Below are 23810 nucleotides of genomic sequence, written 5' to 3'. Positions count from 1 at the left end.
CTCCATCATTTATAAATGGATGAAGTTTGGAGCCACCAGTACTCTTCCTAGAGCGGGCCAGCAGGCCAAACTGAGTGAGTGAGAAAAAAGGGCCTTAGTTAGGGAGGTGATCAAGAACCCGATGGTCACTCTGGCGGAATGCTGCAGAGATGGTTGTTCTTCTGGAAGGTTCTTCTCTCTCCACAGAGAAACGCTTCAAGTGGCCAGATGGAAACCACTCCACGGTAAAAGGCACACGACAGCCCACCTGAACGACTCTCAGACTATGAGAAACAAAATTCTCTGGTCTGATGAAACAAAGCTTCAACTCTTTGGCCTGAATGCCAAGTGTCATATCTGGAGGAAACCAGGCACCGACCTGGACAATACAATCCCTACAGTAAAGCATGGTGGTGGCAGCATCATGCTGTGGAGATGTTTTTCAGAGGAACTGGGAGATTAGTCAGCATCGAGGGAAAGATGAACATCCTTGATTAAAACCTGTTCCTGAATGCTCTGGACCTCAGACTGGGCCGACAGTTCATCTTTCAACAGGAGAACGACCTGACGACAACAAAGGAGTGGCTACTGGACAACTCTGTGAATGTCCTTGAGGGGTCAGGCCAGAGCCCAGACTAATGGAGCCTAAGAGATACAGCACAGACGAATGAGAGAAACTGCCCAAAAATCTTCGTGTCAAGCTTGAAGCATCATACTCAGTAAGACTTGAGGCTGTAATTGGTGCTAAAGGTGCTTCAACAAGATATTAAGCAGAGGTTGTGAATACTTATATACATGTGAATTTTGTATTTGTTTTTCATAAATTTGCAAAGGTTTCAAAAAAACGTCTTTCACGTTGTGATTTTGGGCTATTTTTTGCAGAATTTTGAATTTTATCCATTTTGGAATAAGGCTGTAACATAGCAAAATGTGAAAAGCTACGCGCTGTGAATACTTTCCGGATGCATGTAAATTACCCCAAACAGCTCTTAGGACTAAAGATTCATCAGAAACTTTCTACTTTCAAATACTTTATCTATGTATGTGAATTTTTTTAACCATCAGATTGTCCATCCTCCCCTCTCTTTTATGTATTACTATTGTAGTTATGAAGATGACTCTTCAAAGAAAGAAAAGCTGTGATAAGAGAATTTATTGATAAGCAGAGATAGCTGAGGAGATCTCCTAGATGGAGATAAGGCTGACCTAGGTTATCTGTGACTTCATACATGTCTTGAAAGTCTTTCATCCTCAGGCCGATGACATCCACAAAGTCCTCCACCAGACGGAACAGCTCTTTGATGTTTGGCCCTAGCTGAGAAAACAGACACATGAAAGTAGAATGAATGAAAAGGGATTATGGATTGGAGGTGAATATATTTTGAACTACTGCTGAAACATTTGCCATGCAAAAAGACTGAAAGCGGTGCTGTGTTGGTGGCAAACATGGTCATTTGGCTCACTACTACCATATCTCATACAGCACGTGGCTATGACCAACGTTAACATAACACATTTACATTTGATGCATCGTGGCAGTGTTTGAAATGAACTCAACTCATTTTCAAATGGCAATACACTCTGAATACTTCATTTCTCCACTGTGTATGTTGCTTGTTTCTAAATTTCAAAGTATTAACGCAATAAAGGAACAGATATAAAACTCAAAGCAGTGTAATCATAAATAATGAAACAAGAAGAGAAGCCTTTGTTTGCAATGATGTTTCCTGAATAAAGATCTACTAATCTCCTGCAGTGCTTTAAAGATTTTTGTCCATTCTTTTAAGCAGTTTCCACATTTTGAAAATTCCAGGAAACCAGCTTGTGAATCGATCACATTTCCATCCACAAATGTTGTATCTGGTTTAAGTAAATACCACCACCAAACCTAATAGAACATTGGGCTCAAGTAGAGTGACTGACTGGCCAATTCAAACACCTTTTATTATCGTCTTTTACTAGAACCTAGTGACTCTTATTTGTAGTATGTTTGGAAGGTCCACAGACATCTCATTCTCATTGTCCTATAGGATACAACACAGATCCTGATTGAAATAATTTAAATTTGCTGGTGCCATGAGAGTCTTTCACCTCTGAATGTCACTGTAGCTATCCTATCTTTTATGGTCCCAGTCAAATTAATTTCTGCTCTGAATAAGGTGTTTAGTTATCTTATCCAAATATACCAAACTGTTCTTGTAATCTACCAACCCTCTCAATTACGTTTCTAAACAGCTAAACTTCAAACGCGATTACGTTTTTGAAGCAAGCATAATTATTATGTTTCGATGCAACATGTTTTTTTGAGTGAATGAAACTGTACTTTTGTTAAGGGAAAGGGAGCTGCCAGGAGGTGACTGGTAGGTGTATAATGCTTGAGGGTCCCTCAAGCCAACGACCCGGGTTTGGTTCCTGAGTCCTGTGTATGGTTAGGATTAAATCGTTATCGTGATCGCAGTTTAATGGTTGTGTAGTAAATTCAAATTCAAATTTTTTTATCTCTTCTTGAGTCTTACTGGTCCATGGAGATTAGGTAATTCTTCACTTGTTTTCTCTGTGACAACCTGTTTCTTCTAAAACCTTTCTGAAGGTCTTTGAATATCCCTTGAATCCTGAGCTACTCCAGACTTCATTTTTCTTATCGCCCAGTCAGAAATATGGTTCATGGTCTGTTAATAATGAAGTCACGCTTTCGACCCTTGCAGAGCAGTAACCCAAACCTTATCATGGGAACACTTTCAAGTTGAGAACTAGTTTCATTCCATATAATTCTCCGCAATATTGTTGAGGAGATCTTGGGAGTGGTTGTTGCCTCTATCATGTGAATGTTTTGAATATTGAATTTCGGGCACTATGACGCCATCTGTGGTACGTAATCATGGCAGAATTGAACTAAAACTGAGGACTCCCTAACATTGAGTTTCTAATTTAAATAATTTAACTTTAAATTTGGTTAAGAAGAACATGTTTACCAAAATATATTTCAAATAAAATAAAGCAAATCATTACACATTCACATTAAAGTTTAACTACTAACCACAAATATGTGGATTAACCGGTAGGGAAGCTGAGGCCCCTTATCTTTGACTCTCTCTGCACTATGTAAGCACAATTTTATTGAGCAAAATGGCACCAATTAAGCACAATATAAAAGGAAGATTAAGAGTACATTTTACCATGAATCAGGGCTTATATAGAAATTGGTGCCTCAAGACAAAATGCAGTTAAGGTGTTTCCTTTGGGCCTCTTATCGTTATAATGTGCAGTAATGGTAATCCATCTTTGGCCCTGATGTCTAAACGTCAAAAGTTTGATAAAATACTGCACTTTTTCAAACTTGACATAAAAAGCAGGCGTGATACGGACTGTGATAAATCCCCTAACCAAACTATCAGGTCACTGCAAGTGGCTATTGATTTTACCATAGAGAAACTCTGAAACCTGGGACCTGCTTTGAGCTCGATCTGTGTTTTACATCAATCACGTTGATTTTGGTCATGGTTAATTAAGAAAAACTGAAAATAAAGTGCTTGTGCTATAGTAAGCTAAGACACCACAGTTTAGGGCAACAATAAAAAAATGAAATAAAAAATGCAACAATATTAACAATATTGTTCCCCCACTATCAATTGTTTATTCTTAGTAGTTGTGCAAAAAGAGTGTTATTAGCATTTTAGGATAAAGTGCTCATTTAGAGGAGACCGGGGTGGGTGTATTTAACATCGCACTGGTTTTCTGGTTCCAACCAGCCGTTCATTCTGTTCTTAGGAGCGTCACCATGCAAAGACAGCGCAGCAGATGGATGAGTGGGTGTTTGCGTTGACTTGGTTACTCATTAGCTATAGTTATTTCTGTCCAACAGACACTCTCCTCTTCATCTACCTGTGTCACTCTGAAAAGATACAGGTGGGTTGTTTTTTCCACCTGCGTCTTTGTCACAGTGTCTAACTCATCAATTGTACAGCTTGAGGCTTGTTATTATTACTGTGCACAAAGTTCAACAAAAGATGTAATTACAGACGAGGTGACAGTGTGAGTCCTGTCACAGAAAGAGAGCATGATACTAACCAGTTGCGCTTCCTCCCATCTCTCCCTGTTCTCCTCCATCAACAGATTGCTGACTGACTGGACGAAGTTCTGTAAAGCACAGAGAAAATGCTTGCTATTAAGTAGTGTGCACGTGTGTGTGTGTGTTCATATTTATGAGTGTTTATGTGTGTCTAAGGTTTGTTTAAATGTGCTCCAGAGTTGCTTTGGGACGTTTCCCATTATAGTTTTAGACCAAAGAGTTGAGTTTATTCTTATTTTGTGTTACACTTAAACAGCAGTTCACTGCTAGTAAACCCATATATCAATTCACCCTCATGTCTGCACTGCTGGGACTGTAGTATGCCCTCCTGAAGATCTCGGTCATGTTCTTCAGCACATCCACGATGGCCAGCAGGTCACCACTGTAGCTGGTCCCATCACTGGACGTAACTCTTAGCTTGGTCATCACCTCTGAAACACCATCTCCAACCAGGCCACGCTGCGCTTTGGACAAATGTTCCCGCGTCTGAAAGCAAAAGTTATTACCTTACCATTTATATAAACAGGGTTGGGCAGTATCTTTTTTTTAAACCTGCATTTAAACTTCTTTAGGTTGCAGGTCTTCACAGGCCTTTGCACTATATTGTATAATTTTAAAATCCAATAAAATACTTTCGATTAGGGCTTTTCAAATGTCTTAAGGGACATTTTGGATATGTAAAGGTTGCCAAGCATCTTCCTGCTCACCAAAGTTTGTATGCTGCGATAGTCATTAGAAATGCATTTCATATAGGTAGGATTTTCCCAGTAAGCGATGCCCTCTTCATCCAGGGTGCAGCGGCGTAGGATAAGCCCTATATGGAGAAACATGCAACAAGGGTTGTATATTAGCAAAGTGTGTTATTAATGTAAATTTGAAAAATGCACCTATTGGGTTAAGAGGGGGGGCTGCATTAAATCCTGTCTGACACTGAGTATGAGGCTGAGTAAGGCTAAGGATAAGGCTGGTTAGAGTCACTAATTTAAACTGCATGTCTTTGTGTGAAGTTTGGACAGAGGGAGGAAAAACAAGTATTCTACACAAGCATAGCGACAACATACAAAGGCCTCAGCCAGTCAGCTTGTTCAAACCCAGAACCTTCTTGGTGAGAGTAGTGGCAAATCACTGCACTACCAAACATTGCCAACTCTAAAAAATAGCGGTGAGCAATTGAGTCTTACACAAAATGTAAACATATCCATATTGTCAACTCACCCATGGCATTGGGAGGACAACGTACTGCTGCTGTATCCCCAGCTGGAGTCATCTTCCAGACGACATTGGAGAAGTTGTCCTCAGCACATATTTCATGAGGTTCTGTTCACAGAGAAGTGTGAATAAATTTCATAGAGCCAGATCATGTAAATGTGTAAGTAAGGGTCAAAGCCAGAACACTAATGGAAAGTTGCTGATAAAGCAACTTCTGTCTCTGTGCACTGACCTGGGCATCTCTTTTCATTACAGCGCCGGAGCTCTTCTCGTTCTCCAGGACAAAGTTGCCCTCCAAAAAAGGGGCCATAACAAATCCTGTTTCTCTGCTGGCTCCCACCTCCGCAGGTTTTGGAACAGCCTGACCACAGTGACCACGGCTGCCACTTGCCATCCACTTACAGAGTAAATACAGCATGACATTATTAGGGAACTCTCCATAATACATAATGGAACACATACATATAGACCTTAACAGTCTTTTGACATATTTTAGTCTATTCAGCACAAGCCATAATTACTTGCATTATTGTTCTTTATTGTGCATTATTATTCAAATTATTAGTAAAACTTTCAGAACCAGGGGAAAATTACATGGACGAGAATTTAAAACAGTCTTTGCCAAAGTAAAAGAAAAGTTTTCCTCTTGAAAAAGCTGGTCTGTAAGGATGGGTATTTTAAATATATAGTTAGACTAGTTTTCAATGCCGACAGCATCATAAACAGCCAACATGTTTGTATGTTTGGCTAACAACCCAAACATACAGCCAGACTGAAACAGAACTATTTTTAGAAAGAACCCCTAATGAAACAACCATCTGCGGAAATGTGCCTTGGTCACGAATATTTGCTATACTTCGTATGTAAATAGAAATAAAAAGTAATTTTTCATTTTACTGCATTTTTTTTACAGCTTAAAATCCTGCAACTATGAAATTGTCTTGGACCATGCTGGATTTACTTTTATTCTGTGAAGAAGAGTTTGCAGCTCATCTGTTGTCTCTTCTTGATTTATGCTTCATACAGTGAACAAAGTCAGGAAATTGTATTTATTTAGTATCTAATACAATTTACACTCATAAAAATTTTAAAGTATGAATGGCTGTAATAGGACTTGGATATGTTCCTCCTGAAGATTTCCACCTTGTATCTGACTAGCTCAGTGTGTAGTACAGTGACACCTGCTGATTTTAATATTATCTAAACCAGTTGATGAAAAACTTGATGTGTTATTTTTATTTTATTTTAGTTTTTATCACAACCTTTTCAAATATGAAATTAACCTCTCTAAATGTCCTGTGACTGAATTAAAACATGACTCCGCTTCCTTGAATTTCGGTATTGTGCATGCTTCGTCAGAAAGGCCAGCAGGGATAAGTGTCACACTGCTCTTTAAAACCCATCTGACCCGGCATTGGATGGCATGTCCCCACAACACTGGATAAATCATGGACAAAATACTGGTAAAGTCACCAATAGAAGACAAATGTAACCCAACACTCATATCAGTATGGTGTCCAAAAAGGAGTGTATTTTCATAGCAAATTATTTTTCCATGTAGAACTGAGGATCCATATTATGTAACACAATATCAAATGTGCTTTTTAAAAAATTGTAAAATTGACTTCTGTTCCATAAATCAATTGTTAAAAAGCAAGAAATAGTTTGTATTTATTTATTTATTTGGAGCGTACTAAATGTTTTGTGCAATGATCTTGTCTGCTTTGTACCTGGGCACTCCCCAAGGAAGCAGCGGACAGTCTCCAGCCATTGTCCTTTGCACTCGGAACCTCCATACGAAGGGCCATTACACTCCCTGATTCTCTGCATTGTCCCATTGGAGCATGAAGCAGAGCAGGAGCTCCAGCTGGACCAATCATTCCACACTCCATCCACTAAGGATGGCCAGGGTCATTGGGTAAAACAGGAAACAGTAAAGGAAAGTAAAAAGAATACACACTGTGTAAACATTCTGTATATGTAGGGTTCAGTATGCTTCAAACCAGCTGGTCCATATGAAATCCTATGATGTGTTTATAACCCTTCATCACAGAGGCAACAGAAGTAACAGAATCAATGTTCTCCAAAGTTTTCCTGGTGTTTACATGATTGTATGCATAATACAAAGGCACAATTCCAGTTTATTCTATGCTGGGCGCAAACACAGACATGTTTAATCATATGTGTTGGGACATATGGTCTTGCACAGCCCCCACATTTGGCTAATCATTTATGAAGTGGGCGTGATTGTCACTTTGTGGGTTTTGTTACTGTTACTGTTGGACGCAGCCCCAACAGTAGCAATGTGTTAGGGTATTTATTTTGCCATTAGGGTGATTCTTTGTGAACATTGTATGCCTCACCTGGACAGACAGCTATATTGCAGAATTTTGTCTGTTTCTCTGGGCCATCGCAGGGAGTTCCCCCAAACTGAGGGGGGGTGCAGCTTCGTGTTCTAATCCTGTAACCTCTGCCACAGGTAGATGAACACAAACTCCATGGTGACCACTCCTCCCAAGATCCATGCACTGCAATCAGAACAACTATGGTTTGACTCTCAGATAAACACACATCCTATTGACCCACCAGAAGCAGCACCATAGAACTTCATGTATTAACAATTACCGGTTCCACTTTTGTTTTACTGGTTCCACTGAAATCATTTAAACTAATCCATTGTTTCCCTACCTGTTTGCATGTAGGAGAGCCTAATGACACCACTAATCTGTTATTGAACTGGAACTAAACTTTCTATAAGGTGAGGGTAGAAAGCATCCAAGAGGACACAGGTTCTTAACCAAGGAAAGGAGTCAGCCGAGTCTTGTATAGGTGGCCGAGAAGAGGGCTGGGAGAGCGCAGGATAGGTGGCACAAGAGGGGGAATGGGGGGCTTACCTGGACACACAGCAGAGTTGTTGCAAGGTCTCTGCTCTCGCAATGCCCCACTACACTGGGTGCTGTAGGAGGAGGACACACAGAAACGAGTGCGACTCTGCCAGCCCTCCCCACATGTGGTAGAACAATCACTCCACGCTGACCATTCCTCACCTGAAGTTGAGTCTACTGAGGAGGAAGGGGTGGGTAAAGGATAGGCGGATAGAGGGAGAAAGAGGAGGAAAAGGAAAGGAGAGGGCCAAGACTAATTATCATGCAGGACGCAGCCTCTGTGGCCAAAAAAGAGGAAGGGCTGTGGTGTGATAAAGGGTAGATTTTAGCTGTGTCCTGGATTTTAGGGGCCACCTCCTTCAAAGGCGTAGTATTTCTTAATAGATGGATGAGGCTGTCCCATTCCAAAGTTTAGTCCAATTGTGGCTAATGAAGCTTTCTTTTTCTGGTGATCCTCGATGGCCCCCTGTGTTCCAGACCACTGCTGTCGTGTGCCTTTTAAAAGACAATAAATAAACTTGGGAAAGGTTTCTAAATTCTCTGGGAACCATCTAATTTTGAGAGGCGACACAGGTGTCAGAGATTCTAATGTTTTATTCGACTACAAACACTGTAAATGATGTCCATCAAAGGAGGCGGCACATCAAATGGACGCCAGCTTGTGTTTAACTTGTCGTTCTCTATCTTTGAGGTTCTGATGTCATATCCCTTACATTGACTTCCAAGGGAAGTGAATGCCACTGGCTTAGGATATGTCAGTCATCTGTTCAATGCTGATTCACTGGGCTTGTTGACCAAAAAGGGAAAATTCAGGAGTCACAGCTGGGGAAGCAGGGAGGTCAACTAAACGGGATGTGGGAAATCATTTGGCATATTAAGTTAATGCTTCACCCAAATTCTTATCTTGTTATGTCAAACCTTCACCCTCTGTAGGCTTGAAAAGTCGGTAGTTGTTTCTGAAGGGCAATTCTAATCAAGCTTAGATTCATATCAGTATAGTGGGAAGGTTTTGTAATGGGAAAAGAACATATCTATAGTAACTACGAGATGATCTCAACCTCCCATGTCTGTCAAGAAGCTAATCACAATGGTTTTAAAACCACCTTAGAAAGTAATAGTACAACATATTGGGGAATACATTTTGTCAAATTCTTTACAAGAGTTTCATACCATTCTTTTATGCTTATCTGCTGTGCATGGCCGAAGGCGAGAGATCAACCTAGAATGGCATAATCTGTTTCTTGGTTTTATTAACACATGCACATACCAAACGCATCTTGTTAGGAAGGAGCATGAACTTTAAAAACAGCTGTCAAAGGCTATAATTAGTTCTGATTAAATTGTTTCTAGTCATTGTGCTAAATTGAGCTAAAATCATCCTGATTGTACCTCCACACCTGAACACAGAGTAAACTGAATGCAACACACTTTACGACTGTCAGAAAGTACTGGAAGTCCTGGAGCTCGACATCGTTCGAGATCCCGTAGCAAAACAAATATGGTGGCTACTTTTTAACTTCATAGTTCAGTATACTGTCATTAAGTGTATGTTAGCCATAACCAGACGAACCTGAGACTGGTTTCTAACCTTTGGGAAAATAAACAATGGAGTTTGAGCCTACAGAGGGTTGAGTGCTTGCTACTGATTTTGGGTGGAGGATTACTTTAACAGAGGGGGAGGACTCCATTTGATATAGTATATTACAGACAGGGCACAGTGTCCTGCTATGACCTCACATAAAATACAATTTCACTATGTTCAGTCAGGGTCCATGTTGGAATTAGTCCATTGCGGACGAGGCACTGCTTCTGGAGATTTTGATAGATGTGCTCATTAGACGTGAGTGAAAAGTGGTCGTTTGTGGTCGTCATATTATGTGTTGTGGAAAGTGGTCACCCAAGCTGCCACAGTGACTGATGCATGGGATCCCTCTGCGTCCCGTTGTCTTACCTGTCTGAGGGCTCTGCTGTCCACTGCGGGGCTTGTCTACGTCATCCCGCTTGCGGCTGTCCACTGAGCGAAGCGATTGGCTGCGAGAGACATGGCGACCTTTGCCTAAAGGGGGGTGAGGCAAGGCCAGGGGGGAGGAGGGAGCGGGGTTAGCAACCAGAGCTCCTTCATCAGTGGCTTATATTTGGGACACAACCGTGACGTGATTGGTCACCCAGAACAGCATCAGCCAAACTTGGGACTTTTGTTGTGCTGTGGGTGTTAATGTGCTGTAAATGTGTGCAGTTCTTATTTTGATGTATTCAGCTGTCATATAATAATGTAATAAAAACTATAAACTAGTAATAAAAGAAAACACACATACATCTACACTTCAACCTGCTGTTTGAGCTAATTCCCAGACAGAAATGTAGGATACTGGTAGTTCTTTGCAAAACAAAACTTTACCCCTGTGAAACAATTTAATGAAGGAACTAAATGGCCTCTAATAACAAAACCTGGGTGTTGATTTTCTGTGTCCCTTTAGTCCCTTTTTAAATGAAATGACACTAACATATTTTGCATAGTCTTAAATGGTTGACCATGTCATTTTTCATCGATCAAAGTCCCCTTTCCAACATGCACTCCTTAAGTCAAAAGACTGACTTAGAGATGAAACAAGCAGATGATCAACATTTGAAAAAGGAAAAGCATGAAAAAAAAAAAAAAAAAAACACAGATAGCTGTAAACACACACCGCATGCTCATATTTAACGTAACAATGCTTAAAAAGGACACTCGCGGACAGAGAATGCAGACAAACACACACATGGAATAAGCAGCTCACCGGTGCAGGGCTGTGAGTTGCACGGCCGGCCCTCCTCCACCACTCCCTCACACAGGTACGACTCCTCTGGAGGAGACTGACAGGTCCTGGTCCGTGTTTGAATCCCACCCCCGCACTCGCTGCTGCACTGCGCCCATTGACCCCACACACTCCAGCCACCTAAAGAACATATGCACAAGCTTTTAGAACACACTGCATTGTTTCTGTCCCTTTCTTATGAACCATATCTTTTAAAGTGTCTCAGCAGGTCATGCAACCAGAAAAGCCAGGTGAACGACTAAATGTATTTTTCAGAGCAACTTTAAGCAACAGGGGCGACTGTGGAGTAGGAAGGTAGAGCGGTTGTTCACCACTCTCCAGTTGTTGGTTCAATCCCCTGCTTCTCTGGTCACACGTCGAAGTGTCCTTGAGCAAGACACTGAACCCCAACTTAGTTGTTTCCCAGTCATACACCCATTGGTGTATGAGTGTGTGTGTGAATGGGTGAATAAGAAGCAGTGTAAAGTGCTTTGAGTGCCCATAGTTAGAAAAGCGCTATATAAGTGCAGACCATTTACTTTAAGAATAATTGCTGAGTAAAATATTTTTTTTTAACAATTCAAGCACTATATACTGGTTTAATACAGTTAAAGTTGTATTAAAGTTAGTTGTGCATTAAATATTATGTTGATGGAAAAATAATCTTTATTATGAAATTACAAAAACAGTAAAAAAGGATGCAAACTTCCGCATCTGACTGTAGCAGTTATAATTCAACATCTACTATAGATGTCCATTTTCCATCATGTTTGACTCATGTCGTTATCTTTTTAATGCACGTTTACTAGCAACAGACTCAGATCACTTATGTAAGACAAAGTAATATCCGTTATTATTCTGTGCATACACTTTAGCACACAATTAAAAAAAAGTCAGTTTTTTACTCTATCCCACCGTCTTGTGTATACTAATGTTTACAATGTGTTGACCCCTAAAAACAAAACAAATCAATATCTATGTTTGAACCTTCAACAGTGGTTATGGCCTTATTGTGGACTTGATTTGGTCATGTAAACATCTTGGTGGCTCTAGAGAAGAACCTTGGGACCAGGTTTCAGCCCACAGCTTGGGAATCACCTATGACTGTTGTTGAACCTGTTAATTTATCAAAATTTTAACATAATAAGTAGCATATTGTCTAGGAGTGTAAATTATATATAACCTCCATTTAAAATGACCCAATAAACTATTGATCCATTCTCAGGTGGTTGGTTGTCAAATTAAATGTATTTAATTAGAGCCGGTGTGTTATAGGTCCATAGCTATGGCTCGGTAGGTCCCTGCTCTACCTGCCAGTAGGCACATTAAGGTGCTTATTATGCATCATTGGGCATTTCATTTCATAATTACATTACAAAACAAGGAGCTACAGCTTATTATGCATCATTGGGCATTTCATTTCATAATTACATTACAAAACAAGGAGCTACCGCTTTATTAACTTGCTGACCCTAAACAGGGTGTTGCCTCTGTCTCCTACAGTAGAAGATGCCCAATTACCACATTTACTTATAACCGCCTTACTAACTCCTTAGTAGTAGCTGCCTCACTAAATCATAACTATAGACCATAATAATGATTATCATGAATACCATGGAAAGGTTGCTACTGATTAGCGAGTCACTGCTAGAAGGTCCTAACTTTGAACCAATCTGACGGCCTACGTTTACATGTTCTCTCTATGATTGTGTGGGTTTCCATCAGATGCTGTGGTTCACTCCCACAATGAAAACACTCAGCTAATTGGCGACTCTCAAATGCATGTAGGCATCAACCATAGAGATAGAAACCTCCTCACACACATTCACACTACAGGCCTTAAAACTGAATTCCAATTACAAAAGCAGCCACAGCATAATTTGTGCAACAGTCAAATTGTGTGGTTTCAATATGTTCCTTCTGGTGTGTGTGAGTGATACCAGCCCTTATGATGGCAGGCAATGTGTGCATGTGCACAGAGGTAATAAAAAAAAACAAAAACAAACATAAATGACCAATTCTGACAGTGGTTAAGGAGTCGGATCAGATTTTTTTCATGAAGGTTGTGAACGCACTTACAAAAGTAGCCCAGATCTGACTTGAAATAAAATCAGAGTAGCTTGGGGGTTAAAAGATTTAGTCCACTTCTGCATACAATGTAAATGTAGCCTATGTGCAGTCCAGAGATTTGCCATCTGTCCATAGTGTGCATAGCCTAGTGCATAGTGCGCAATGACAGCTCAGATCCTCTCCAGCAGTGTCCAAATCATAGGGTAAATGGTGACGGTAATGGACGGATGGGGAAGACTGATGACAGTCAAATTGGCTGTCGCATTATAACAAGACAACATTGCCCAGTGCAATTTTGACCCGTTTCCAATCATTTGATACACATACTATGATGGTATCCAAAAATAAATCTATACAAGAGCTGCAGGAGATACAAACATCTCCACCATGTGACAACAATGCTAAACACACAAGAGAAATGTCAATAAAGTGCACACACACACACACACACACACACATACAATATCTGTAGACCTACTGTAGGTAGGTTGAGTCCACTAAAAAGAAGTAACCTAAAACACAGCTCTTGCATTGAACAACAAGCTGATGGTATCTAACAGTGAATGAGGATCTGAGGGGAAATTGTTCCTTTAAAACAAAGGTGTGATGAATGCCACTGTCACTGTGAAATTCCCTGTTTGGGCATTCTGATTTAATGCACTCCATTAAGATGTGAGCTGATACAAGGAGAAGGGAGGTAAAGAGCTGCCGTGTGTGTGTGTGTGTGTGTGTGTGTGTGTACTGCGCACATAAATGTTTAATGGCACAGACAGATGCCTTTCAGCCCCCACAGGCAACAACAAATATGTATTAATCTGCATGAATAGAACATGAAGTTGGCCAACAGCCAGACACACTTTTTTTTTTTTTTTAATTACTCCCTAATCAATTTCCTTTGGGGGTGAGGCTCGGGGTGAGGGAGGGTACTGTGGAGACCACGGTAGTTGGTGTCAAGACAAACACACACAGCTGAGTGTAATCTGACCATGTCGGCATGATGACTCAAACTGTATGGATTGAAATGGACTGAATCCTGTAAGAAATGAAGTTAGCAGGCCTCAGTGATCATGGGCAATATGTATTTGTCATCAGCAGTGTGAGCGAGTGTGGCGTAAGTGTTTACTTATGAGTGTGGAAATGGATTTGCTCATGTTTCTGTGACCACACTCATTTAGTGCACAAGTAGTCCAGTACCGGAGGAAAGTGACCAGATTATCTCCTGAAAGAGAGAGAGCATCCACGGAGCAACACAACATGGTGACACGCTTATACAACGTTGATCCCTTTGCTTAGTAGTGACAAATATTTTACATGTTGGTTCTGGGGATACCAAGGATATTCATTTATTGAATATGGCTGGTATCATATTAGATGAATCTAAAACCATTTAAACTACACTAGTGTACCTCTGAGGCCATCCAAGTCAAATGCTATCAACCTTTTTAATGGCTTGTTCTCTGTCCTTATCAGCCCATGCATTTGTACTAAACAGTGCGAAGAAATTCAATAATTTGCAATCTTAAATTGGTAATTTGTGAATTAGCTTAATTATTTAAATTAATTAATTTAAATAATACATTTATTATATGTTTGTAGTGTCACCGTCAAACGGCTGCTCTCCCTTTGTTGCAGCTCAAACAAAATCACTTTTTAAAGAAACAAAAATCACTCAAAGCATTGTTTTCTCCTTTCTGGTCACTTCCATGTTCTATACAATACTGACTTGTTCTGCATATGGAAAATGTTGTGGTTTGAATCAACATATAGTAGCTATAATGATTGTTGGCTTGAAGCAGGACACTGGCAACTTTCATTTCAAAGTCTTGTGTTTTGTCCTTCATCCATCCACCCTGACTTTGCAGACTTTTCCTTTAAATCATGTCACCAACTGCCATTTTTACTTTTGTATTATTTACTACAGCCACTAGATGTCACCAGATTAGCACAGATTTCAAAGCACATAACAAACCTACTGGGCTACTGGTAGGTAGTAGATTTCAAGTGAATCATAACTATGGGCATGATAATGACTGATATCTGACGTATTAGAAATCAGTTCAGGTTTGATAATAAAATGGAACGTGCAGGTAATATTCTGCAAACCAGCAGAGGCTGATGCCACAGCCGTTGAATTTTACACACGTTTTATTTTATTTCACAAACTTGTATTTATAACATTTGGACTATGTCATACATACAGTATGTCGGGATAATATGTCCAAAAAAGTGAAACTCTGTTATGCTTCGTATAATATGCCAACCTTCCTATTGTCAATCAATAATTTATTTTGAATAGCACGATACAAAAAGTGCCTGTTAAGCAAATGTTTAAAAAATTAAATGTGAAGCTTTTGAAAAACTGAACTGAACACAACATCTCCACATTTAGTGGAAACTAAACTAAATAACCATTTAAAGTGGAAATAAACTTAAAGTTGGAATTTAAATAATGGTCATAGGCTGGTTGATGTTTCTGTAGTGAAGTTTCAAGAGCTCTGATGCTAATTAAATTAGTTAGCCCATACATTAATTAGCCCATGCCATGCAAATCTGGACTGTGTAGTGTGAGGGAAGAAAGTGAATTTAGTCATATGGTTAGAAAATTAGCAAACAATCAACCAAGATGAGCTATTGAAGAGGTCACAAAGAGGACAAGAGATCATAAGATGGGTCGTGTTTGGAGGAATGTTTGAGATCACAGCAGGCACCTTGTTTTTACAAGGCCCAAGCAATGTAGCAGATAGTGAGTCCTGGGGTCGCAAGATCTAAAAGAGGGTAATAAAAGGGTTTTATTGACTTTGTTACTGATATCTTCAGATAATCTAGAAAGGGACAAGAGTGATGACTGTCAACTGCATGCACCTGGTTTCTTCACTTATGTTTTGTGAGGGTGGTTCCTTTCTTGGGTTTAAGTATAAATAGAAGGGGTTTGAGAGATACAAGTCAGAAACAACACTCAACATCCATGTGTTCTTCTCCATGCCGGCATGTATTAAACTGAGATGGTTCATCACGCTGATTTCTGTCTACAATTCTTCCAAGAGGAAAAAATTCTATTACAGTAGTCTACAACTATTTGATTCTCAACTGTGATTGTGTTTGGATGAAGAAAAAAAAGCCACACTCAGATAATTATGATATTTTTATACAGACACCAAAAAACATCATAAATAAAGTAGCAGTAACATGATGAGCCAAGCCCAGTGTTGTGCGGGAGAACAGATCTAATTTGCGCTGTGTGAATATGTTTTCACCACACATTTGACATGATCTATGGTCATTACTGTGGAGAAGCAGGTATGAGAACTTACAACTTTATTGTAACAGGACCTTTTAAATTTATGGTTATACTATAGGGCTCAGCCGTGTTCGTTCTGAAAAACAAAAAGTCAATACATCCATATTTCAAACTACTAAAAACATTAGAGATAAATTTAAAAATAAAAGCTTTTTTTCCGAGATAATATTTAAATAGAAACACCGTTGTATGTCACGTGACATCAAGACGCAGTGGTTTTTGAGCTGAACCACTATGTTTGCACAGTGAGGGTGAAAAATGGTGTTACATCAGGTGTCATTTTGGTGGTGCCTGGCACCAAGAGGGATGCAATTTCGACAGTCTGTTGAAAGAGCGAGAAAGGCAGCAAACACGTCTGCAGGTCGTATGAGAGGTTGGGACATGCTATGACAACTGTATCAGTTAATGTTGGAAGGATTGTGCATTTTGATGCAAGAATTTCAGTCATCTGCAACCATGTCTGCTTACAGGAGACACTTAAAGCAACCTTGAGTAAGCGACCTTGATATTTCACAGTCCAAATGACAAACTGCAATACTATTAATTAAGCACATTCACCCATTCATGCTTCAATGTGTGACAAACTCTTTTGATTTCAATATCCTTTGATGTCACACTCAAAGTTTATCATTTGTCATTGATCAGTTCAACGCCTCCCTATGGTGAGACGCTCTAGAATAAACAGTAGGGGGCTTCAACAATAGGCATAATGGCATTATCATGGCAACAAGTTGTTGAAATCATTCAGTGACATGCAAACTTTATCACTAATGCCTGAAGGTTTTTGCAAAAAGAATTTCGAGAGCAGATAATGTAAAGAGGAAGGGACAGAGAGCCTTCAACCTGTGTGCTCATACCGTTGTGCTTGTGCAGTTTTAGTTAAAGGATGACTCAGATGACATTGCTGCTTTCTTACTGTCAAGAAATGTCATTAAATAAGCAAAACCAGCAATCACTGTGTCCTATTAAAACACAGTTATGTCTATATTTGTGTATATCTGTGCAATAGAATTTGGTTATGTCGGTAAACAACAACTCAATGCGCCACACTGTTGCACTGTCTGACATTAACACAAACACATCCACTGTAGTTTATTTGGACTCAATCCCAGACTTAGACACAATCCCAAATACACCATCCTGCTGCCTGCAAAGCACCAAATGTGGATTAATTCACTGCTGTCCCAGTAGTCAGCGCAGCACATCTCCTCCTATTTGATTAATGTTTGCAAAAAAGTGGCCAGCTGTTGTAGAAAAACAGTCAACAATTAATTAAAACATTTCCATCTTAAAAATAGTCAATAGTCAAAACCATATACAGCCCTGTTTCCAAAAAACGTTGGACACTGTCACATTTAAATGAGAGCACAATAATTGAGACACATTATTGATGGTAAACATTACAAAGACAACATCAGATGCTGAAACTGAGAAATGTAATAGTTTTTTGCTTTTTTTTAATAGTTTACATTTTAATAATTTTCATCATTTTGAATTTGATGCCAGCAACATGTCTTAAGAAAGTTGAGACAGGGGTGATAAAGCCTGTGCTGCATCGTCACTTATTTCAACAATGCTCTCTAAGTGTGAGGAGAACAATTACTTTGGAACAAAATATATTTTGATTCTTGCTTGACACAGGATTCAAGCTTCGGCAGTTCAGATGTACTTCTTAGCCTGAAGATTCAGGTATTAGTGATTTACAAAGGGAATTTAAATTTATGTCCATATTGGACAGAGGTTCTGACCTTCTATTTAACATTTAAACCTATTCCACTCAATGTACTCCTGACTAGTTGTTTGACTGTTACTGGACCAGCCACTGTTTGCTCTCTTTGTACCAGACGTGGCAAAAGTACCCACATTCTAAACTTAAGTATAATTACAGATTTAGTGTAAAAAGAATCTAGTAAAAGCAGATGTACTAATTTAGAGGAGCCGCCTCAGAAATGTAACTAAAGAACAAAAGTACATTTCTACCAGCTGATTGTGTGCAAAGCCAATTTAAAGACTAACAGGGAAATTAGGGGGGTTATAAGTAATTATGTAAAGAGCCTACTGTACCTAGTGGGGATAGCTACTCTAATATTAGAGCTGGACTGTCTTTGTTAACATACTGTACTAATGTTACTCAATATCGAGTGTTCCTGCAGCTCCACAATGATGCAAAATAAAAATAATCGATATTTCCCTCAAATGCGTAAAAAAAAAAGTAACAAGACTGTTTGAACATTTTAAGGAGTGGAAAGTACACATATTTGTGATAGGATTTAAAGACAAAATGTAAGAAATTTGTTGAAATGTTTGTTATATACACTCCGCTGGAACAGTGAGGGCACTTCCTTTAATATTCCTATAAACTGAAACCATTTGGGTTTGACATCAAAAAGTGAATATGAGACAAGACATTAACATTTCAGCTTTTATTTCCAGACTCAGGAGTCTGCAGAAACATCTTTTCTGCCAATTTAAAGACAGACTTCTATGGAGATCCTTCATCATGCAGCGAGATAATGACCCAAAACAAACTGTCGAAAACACGAAGGAGTTCCTCTGGGGCAAGAAGTGGAAGTTTTAGACTGGCCAAGTCAATCTCCGGACTTCAACCCTGGAGCATGCATTTTACCTGCTAAAGTGGAGAGTGAAGGGAGTAACCCCCCCAAAACAAACAACAACCTGGAAAAGCATCACAAAGTGTGGTGATGTCAATTGGTCACACGCTTGATGCAGTTATTGCAGTTATTAAGTCTATCGGTTCCAATACTGTTGCTCACAAGAACAATGACAGGGATCAAACTCAAGGTGGTATCTTCTACATTTCAGCTTTGATTTCCAGGTATTTACATCTGGATCTGACACACAACTTCGGTTACACAAGAGCGGTTGTCTAATAATCATCTTTTGATTTCAAACTAAATATTTTTAGTCTACAGCAAAAATGAATACTTTTGCAGGGGAGTCTATGCCATATACACCAATCAGCCACAACATTAATACCACCTGGTGGTTTTAATATAAAAATCTTCTACCACCTCTGCACACAATGATTGAATGGGAAACCAGATTTGAGCTACTATGTAGAGCAGTCGTTCCAGTGTGAACCAAATTAGCCTTTTTTTCTCCAATGCCTCTGTTTTGGGGACTGAAGTCGGTCTGATGCAGCTAAATAACCTTCAGTCCCAATTCTGAATCACTCACAGTTTATAGTGAACAAATATGCTTTATGAATACAGAGGAAGATTAACTGCGGTTTGGAGCAAAGGACAGAAGCTCCTTTTGTCAAATGAAGGTTTTGGCGAGAGGCGAGAGAAAAAGACGGGGGTTGGTCCATTTACAGATAAGATTCATTCTTCTGCAGGAAAAAAAATGGGAAATGACAAGAGTATGACTTTTTTTTCTATTCTGCCCAATAATCAGACTCAGAGAGGGGGAAAAAGTGGGAGGAGAAAAATGCAGTGTCTTTCTCGCTCTTCAAGGACATTGCATTATATTGTCAATAATTCAGAGGGGGTCTTTTGTGAAAACACCCCTGGTAGCTGGAGAGGTGGCATGTAGTCTAAGTCAGTCTCAGCAATCCTCAATTTCCCCCTCTTTTTTTAACATTCCATAACCCTGCTCCACTATGACCTTCAGTTTTTTCCAACACGCACGCACGCACACACACAAACACACGCACACACACGCAGGGCGTTGACAGATAGGGTTACTGCAGATTTATTGATTGAGAAGTGGTGTGTGTATGCGCATGTGTTGCTGCACTTGTATGGCTATCGTGATGAGAACTAGTTTAACACTTTGGGAGAGAGAACACTTTTGGAAAGTATTGGAAAGGAACAACATTGTGGCCAGTCCTCACTTGCTGACACATCTTCCAAGGTGTTCAACAATCAGGACTTGACAGGCTGTAGCTCAATACCATCACTCTGAGCTATTTTGACAACTTCTATTTTTTTGTGAAGACATTTTGGAAGGTTCTACAACTACAAACAGCTTTTGAAGGTTAGAATTATTAGGGTAAGATTTAGAATTAGGTACTAAGCTGTATTGGTCAAGATTTGGGTAAGTGGTTATAGATTGCATTACGTCAGTGAGTATCATCTGAAGTTTAGTTGCACACAACCGTAGGTGTGTATGTCAGAAAGAGAGCGAGCGAGAGAGGATGGCTGAAATATGATGTTAAAGTTGACAATTACTGTGGCAACAAGCAGACAGCCTGCGGAAGGGGGAGGAGGGGAGAATGAAGAAAATGTTAAAAGACATAGCAGACAAGAGGAAATAAAAAAAATAAATCCTCATGAAACATGAAATGCAGGCAGAAAAGGGACGGTCGGTTCACACACAGCTGTATAGCTGAATGAAGGATAAGGCAAGTGCTGACACCCAGAGGACAGAAGCAGTCAACTGCATGGTGGAGATAACAGGCGGTGAAAGGAGAGCGAGTCTGGGAGGGGCCGAGGGGGCAGAGGGAGATGAGGGGAGACAGGAACAGAAAAAGCGAAAGAATGTTAGGACAGATTAGAGGAGAGGGGCAAAATGAAAGGAAGGAAAAAAGGTAGGTTTATGCCAAAGTGAATACACTGTTAGAATTTCACATGGATAAAAATGTTCACATATTCCTCCTAAAAGATAATGTTTACTATCAGATTTTGTCCTTGGAGAAAATCTGCTGCTGGAATCATCAAAGTGATATTTTGCTCTGACTGGCAAAAAAAAAGGGAAAAAAATGGAAATGCAACTTACACATTATAAATATAAATAAAATGTGCATTAGTATCTAAATTAAGCTATAATAATAGAGTGAAATAACCAATAATCATGTTAACTGGGGTATAGAGTTAATGATGTGTTCCCTGGATCTTCTATTCTTTATCATAGATTCAAAAATATAAACAAATAAAAAGAGTGCATCCCACTGATCAGTTCCTTCCTGAGAGCTCAACCCATGGGTGAACCCACCACAAAGTACCCAGCACCCAATCAGCTCCCCTGCCAGGTCGTCTGTGACATTATGAAAGCAGCCGGTAACATAATGTGCCAGCATTCTGCCTCTGGATGTACCTCTATTATACCTGCTTCTTTTCTTTCAGCTTTCAATTGAATAATTAAATATTTAAACAGTATTTAAAAAGGCAGCAGCCTCATTTACAAGCAAAATAATGTAAAACTAATAAGCGTTTATTTTACAGTTCATCTGCTCGTTAGCATACATCATAGAAAACCTAAAATTAACAACGTCTTAGAGCTCAGAGTTACAAAGAGGGGTGAAATGTGAGCACATAGATGGGTTAGTACTGGAGATGCAAATAGTAAAAACATCTAAAAAAAAATAGAGTTTATTTTCTAAAAGAGAGTCAGTAATTTCCGACAAAAGCTGGTTACTGTAATGTTTTGCAAATAAACCACCTAGTTTGGATGTTATCCGGCTATTCAGTTGCTTATTTTCTACTCAGCACACACATACAGGCAATGATAGGTCCCTCATCCACCTCTCAGTAGACATAGTAAGGTGGTTTTCATGTGCTGGACCTTTGTTGCCCATCCATTCATCCCGTCCATGTATTGCCAGCCTCTTACCCAAAGTTGGATTATGGTGGGAGAAGGTTCAGTAAGGCGAACCAGACATCCCTCTCCCCAGCCACTTTCTCCAGCCGCTTCTGGGGGATCCCAAGGTGTCCGCAGGCAGAAATGAGCTATATATTCTTCTCAGCGTATTCTGGGTCTGCCTCAGGGTCTCCTCCTAGTTGGATGTACCCATAAAACCATCAATGGGAGGAGCCCAGGGGGTATCCTGATAAGATGGCTGAACACCTCCACTGGCTCCTTTTCAAAGTGAAGGAGCAATGTCTCTAATTAAAGCTTCCTTTAGATGTCCAAACTCTGCACCCCCTCACTAACGCTGAGCTCAGCCACCCTACAAAGGAAGCTCATTTGAGCCACTTTTGTGACCATACTTGTAGATGAGGGCTGGAACATAGACTGACTGACTGTATCGAGAGCTGCATACTGGTTCAGCTTTCTCCTCATCTCCATGGTATGAAAGCTACAAGATTAGGGTTAGGAATTGTTTAGGTTTTGGGAAAATATTGGGGCTCTTGATTATAACAAAGTAAAAACATTAACTTAATGGGAAATCGCATCACTGTCACTCCTGATCCTGTCATATCTACTACTGCCAAAACCTACTGACCACCTCGTAGGTAGCTGGTGGCCGACTGAACCATAACTACTAAACCATAAGCACGGAGGTGATAAGGATAAGGCAACGGATGAACGGCAGGGAATCACACTGTTTACGAGATCGAACCAGAATAGACTTGGAACAGCTTTTATTTGTGTATTTTTTGAATAATTTCTAAACAACAATTGAAGTGTACAGCAGATAAGAGTGAGATATATCAGACTTTGGTCAAACATATTGAAAGACATTTCTAGTGGGTTTTCCAGGTTTATTTCATTCAACCTACATGTAAACAAGTAAGTGCAGAGGAGTGGCAATGAACTGAGATGGCAATGACAAGAAACGAGGAGCTAAATGATCTGACAGGTTGCAAGAAACCAACAGTATATCTAGATAATCTAAACTACTTTATTTAAAGGTAAAACACTAATGTGAGGGCAACTGAAATGACTTGCAATGACTATGAATGAGAGATGTGCTTTACCACACAGCCTGAGTTACATGTCTTTCCTAAATCTGTCTAACAAGTGGGAAATGCTCCACAAAACACTTACAAAGACAGCAACTTCTCACCCTGTTTCCTTCACTATTTTATTCTTGTCAGGAAGACAATACTTGTGAAACAGTTTCAGAGCATCGTAGGAAAGTAAATCCCTGCACTGAAAGCTGAAGTTCTTACAGGCATGTTAAGAATTTCAGTGCAGGTTGTACAGTTTTTTTTTTCTTTCTTTTTTATTTGGTTAATGGTCTGATCTATGTGACATAAGAAAACAGCACAAATACCCATCACACCATTCCACTGGTTGTTAACTTTTATCAGCCCATAATTATGCTTCAGTAGCCATCCAACTACCTCCCATTACGTTGGCTACCTTAGTGCTTTTCTCGCCTAAAGCTGACTACACATGGGACTTTGGAGGCAAACTGGCACCTATGATGTGACAATCGTATGCTTGAAAAAGCCACAATCCACCCCAACAACCTCCTAGTGACTTCATTCTTGTTAATAAATGCAGCACTTCATTCATTTAAAATATGCATAATTACATGAATATGAGATTACCATGTGAAACTGCCAGCACATTTCTATGATGTGTGTCAGAAAGTTGGCTTTACTATAAAACCCATGCATCACCCACGTATTTCATGCTGTTAAAATATATCCAAAGGCACACACAACACACACAATGCTCACAACTGTAATCCACTCACAAACCAATCTGAGTCTTACTCCATCACACGCCAGCAGATCCTTGAATCAGCGTAATGCTGTTCCATCTCTTTAACCTTATCAGCCAAAGAGCACAAACCATTACACCCCTCACCT

At 39.7% G+C, this 23810-nt stretch overlaps 1 protein-coding gene across 11 annotated transcripts in view; it reads right to left on the bottom strand.

The window, feature by feature from the left end:
- adgrb1a (adhesion G protein-coupled receptor B1a) overlaps positions 1 to 23810 on the bottom strand; it is a 153911-nt gene that overhangs the window by 73810 nt on the left and 56291 nt on the right. For 6 of the 11 annotated variants that reach the window (XM_067511024.1, XM_067511017.1, XM_067511027.1 and 3 more), the window contains exons 3-13: positions 10920 to 11078; positions 10094 to 10198; positions 8152 to 8319; positions 7621 to 7785; positions 6988 to 7152; positions 5490 to 5654; positions 5264 to 5365; positions 4756 to 4862; positions 4340 to 4534; positions 4048 to 4116; positions 1186 to 1294 (exon numbers count right to left, since the gene is read on the bottom strand). In XM_067511024.1, coding sequence (XP_067367125.1) covers positions 1186 to 1294; positions 4048 to 4116; positions 4340 to 4534; positions 4756 to 4862; positions 5264 to 5365; positions 5490 to 5654; positions 6988 to 7152; positions 7621 to 7785; positions 8152 to 8319; positions 10094 to 10198; positions 10920 to 11078 — 1509 coding nt within the window. The remainder of the gene's footprint in view (positions 1 to 1185; positions 1295 to 4047; positions 4117 to 4339; positions 4535 to 4755; positions 4863 to 5263; positions 5366 to 5489; positions 5655 to 6987; positions 7153 to 7620; positions 7786 to 8151; positions 8320 to 10093; positions 10199 to 10919; positions 11079 to 23810) is intronic. The other 5 variants (XM_067511019.1, XM_067511025.1, XM_067511026.1 and 2 more) reach the window with 4 other exon arrangements.

This window comes from Channa argus, chromosome 7 (assembly GCF_033026475.1).
Source record: "Channa argus isolate prfri chromosome 7, Channa argus male v1.0, whole genome shotgun sequence".
NCBI classification, from domain to species: domain Eukaryota; kingdom Metazoa; phylum Chordata; class Actinopteri; order Anabantiformes; family Channidae; genus Channa; species Channa argus.
Note: the sequence above shows the minus strand (reverse complement) of the source record. Positions and strands in the feature narration are given on the sequence as shown.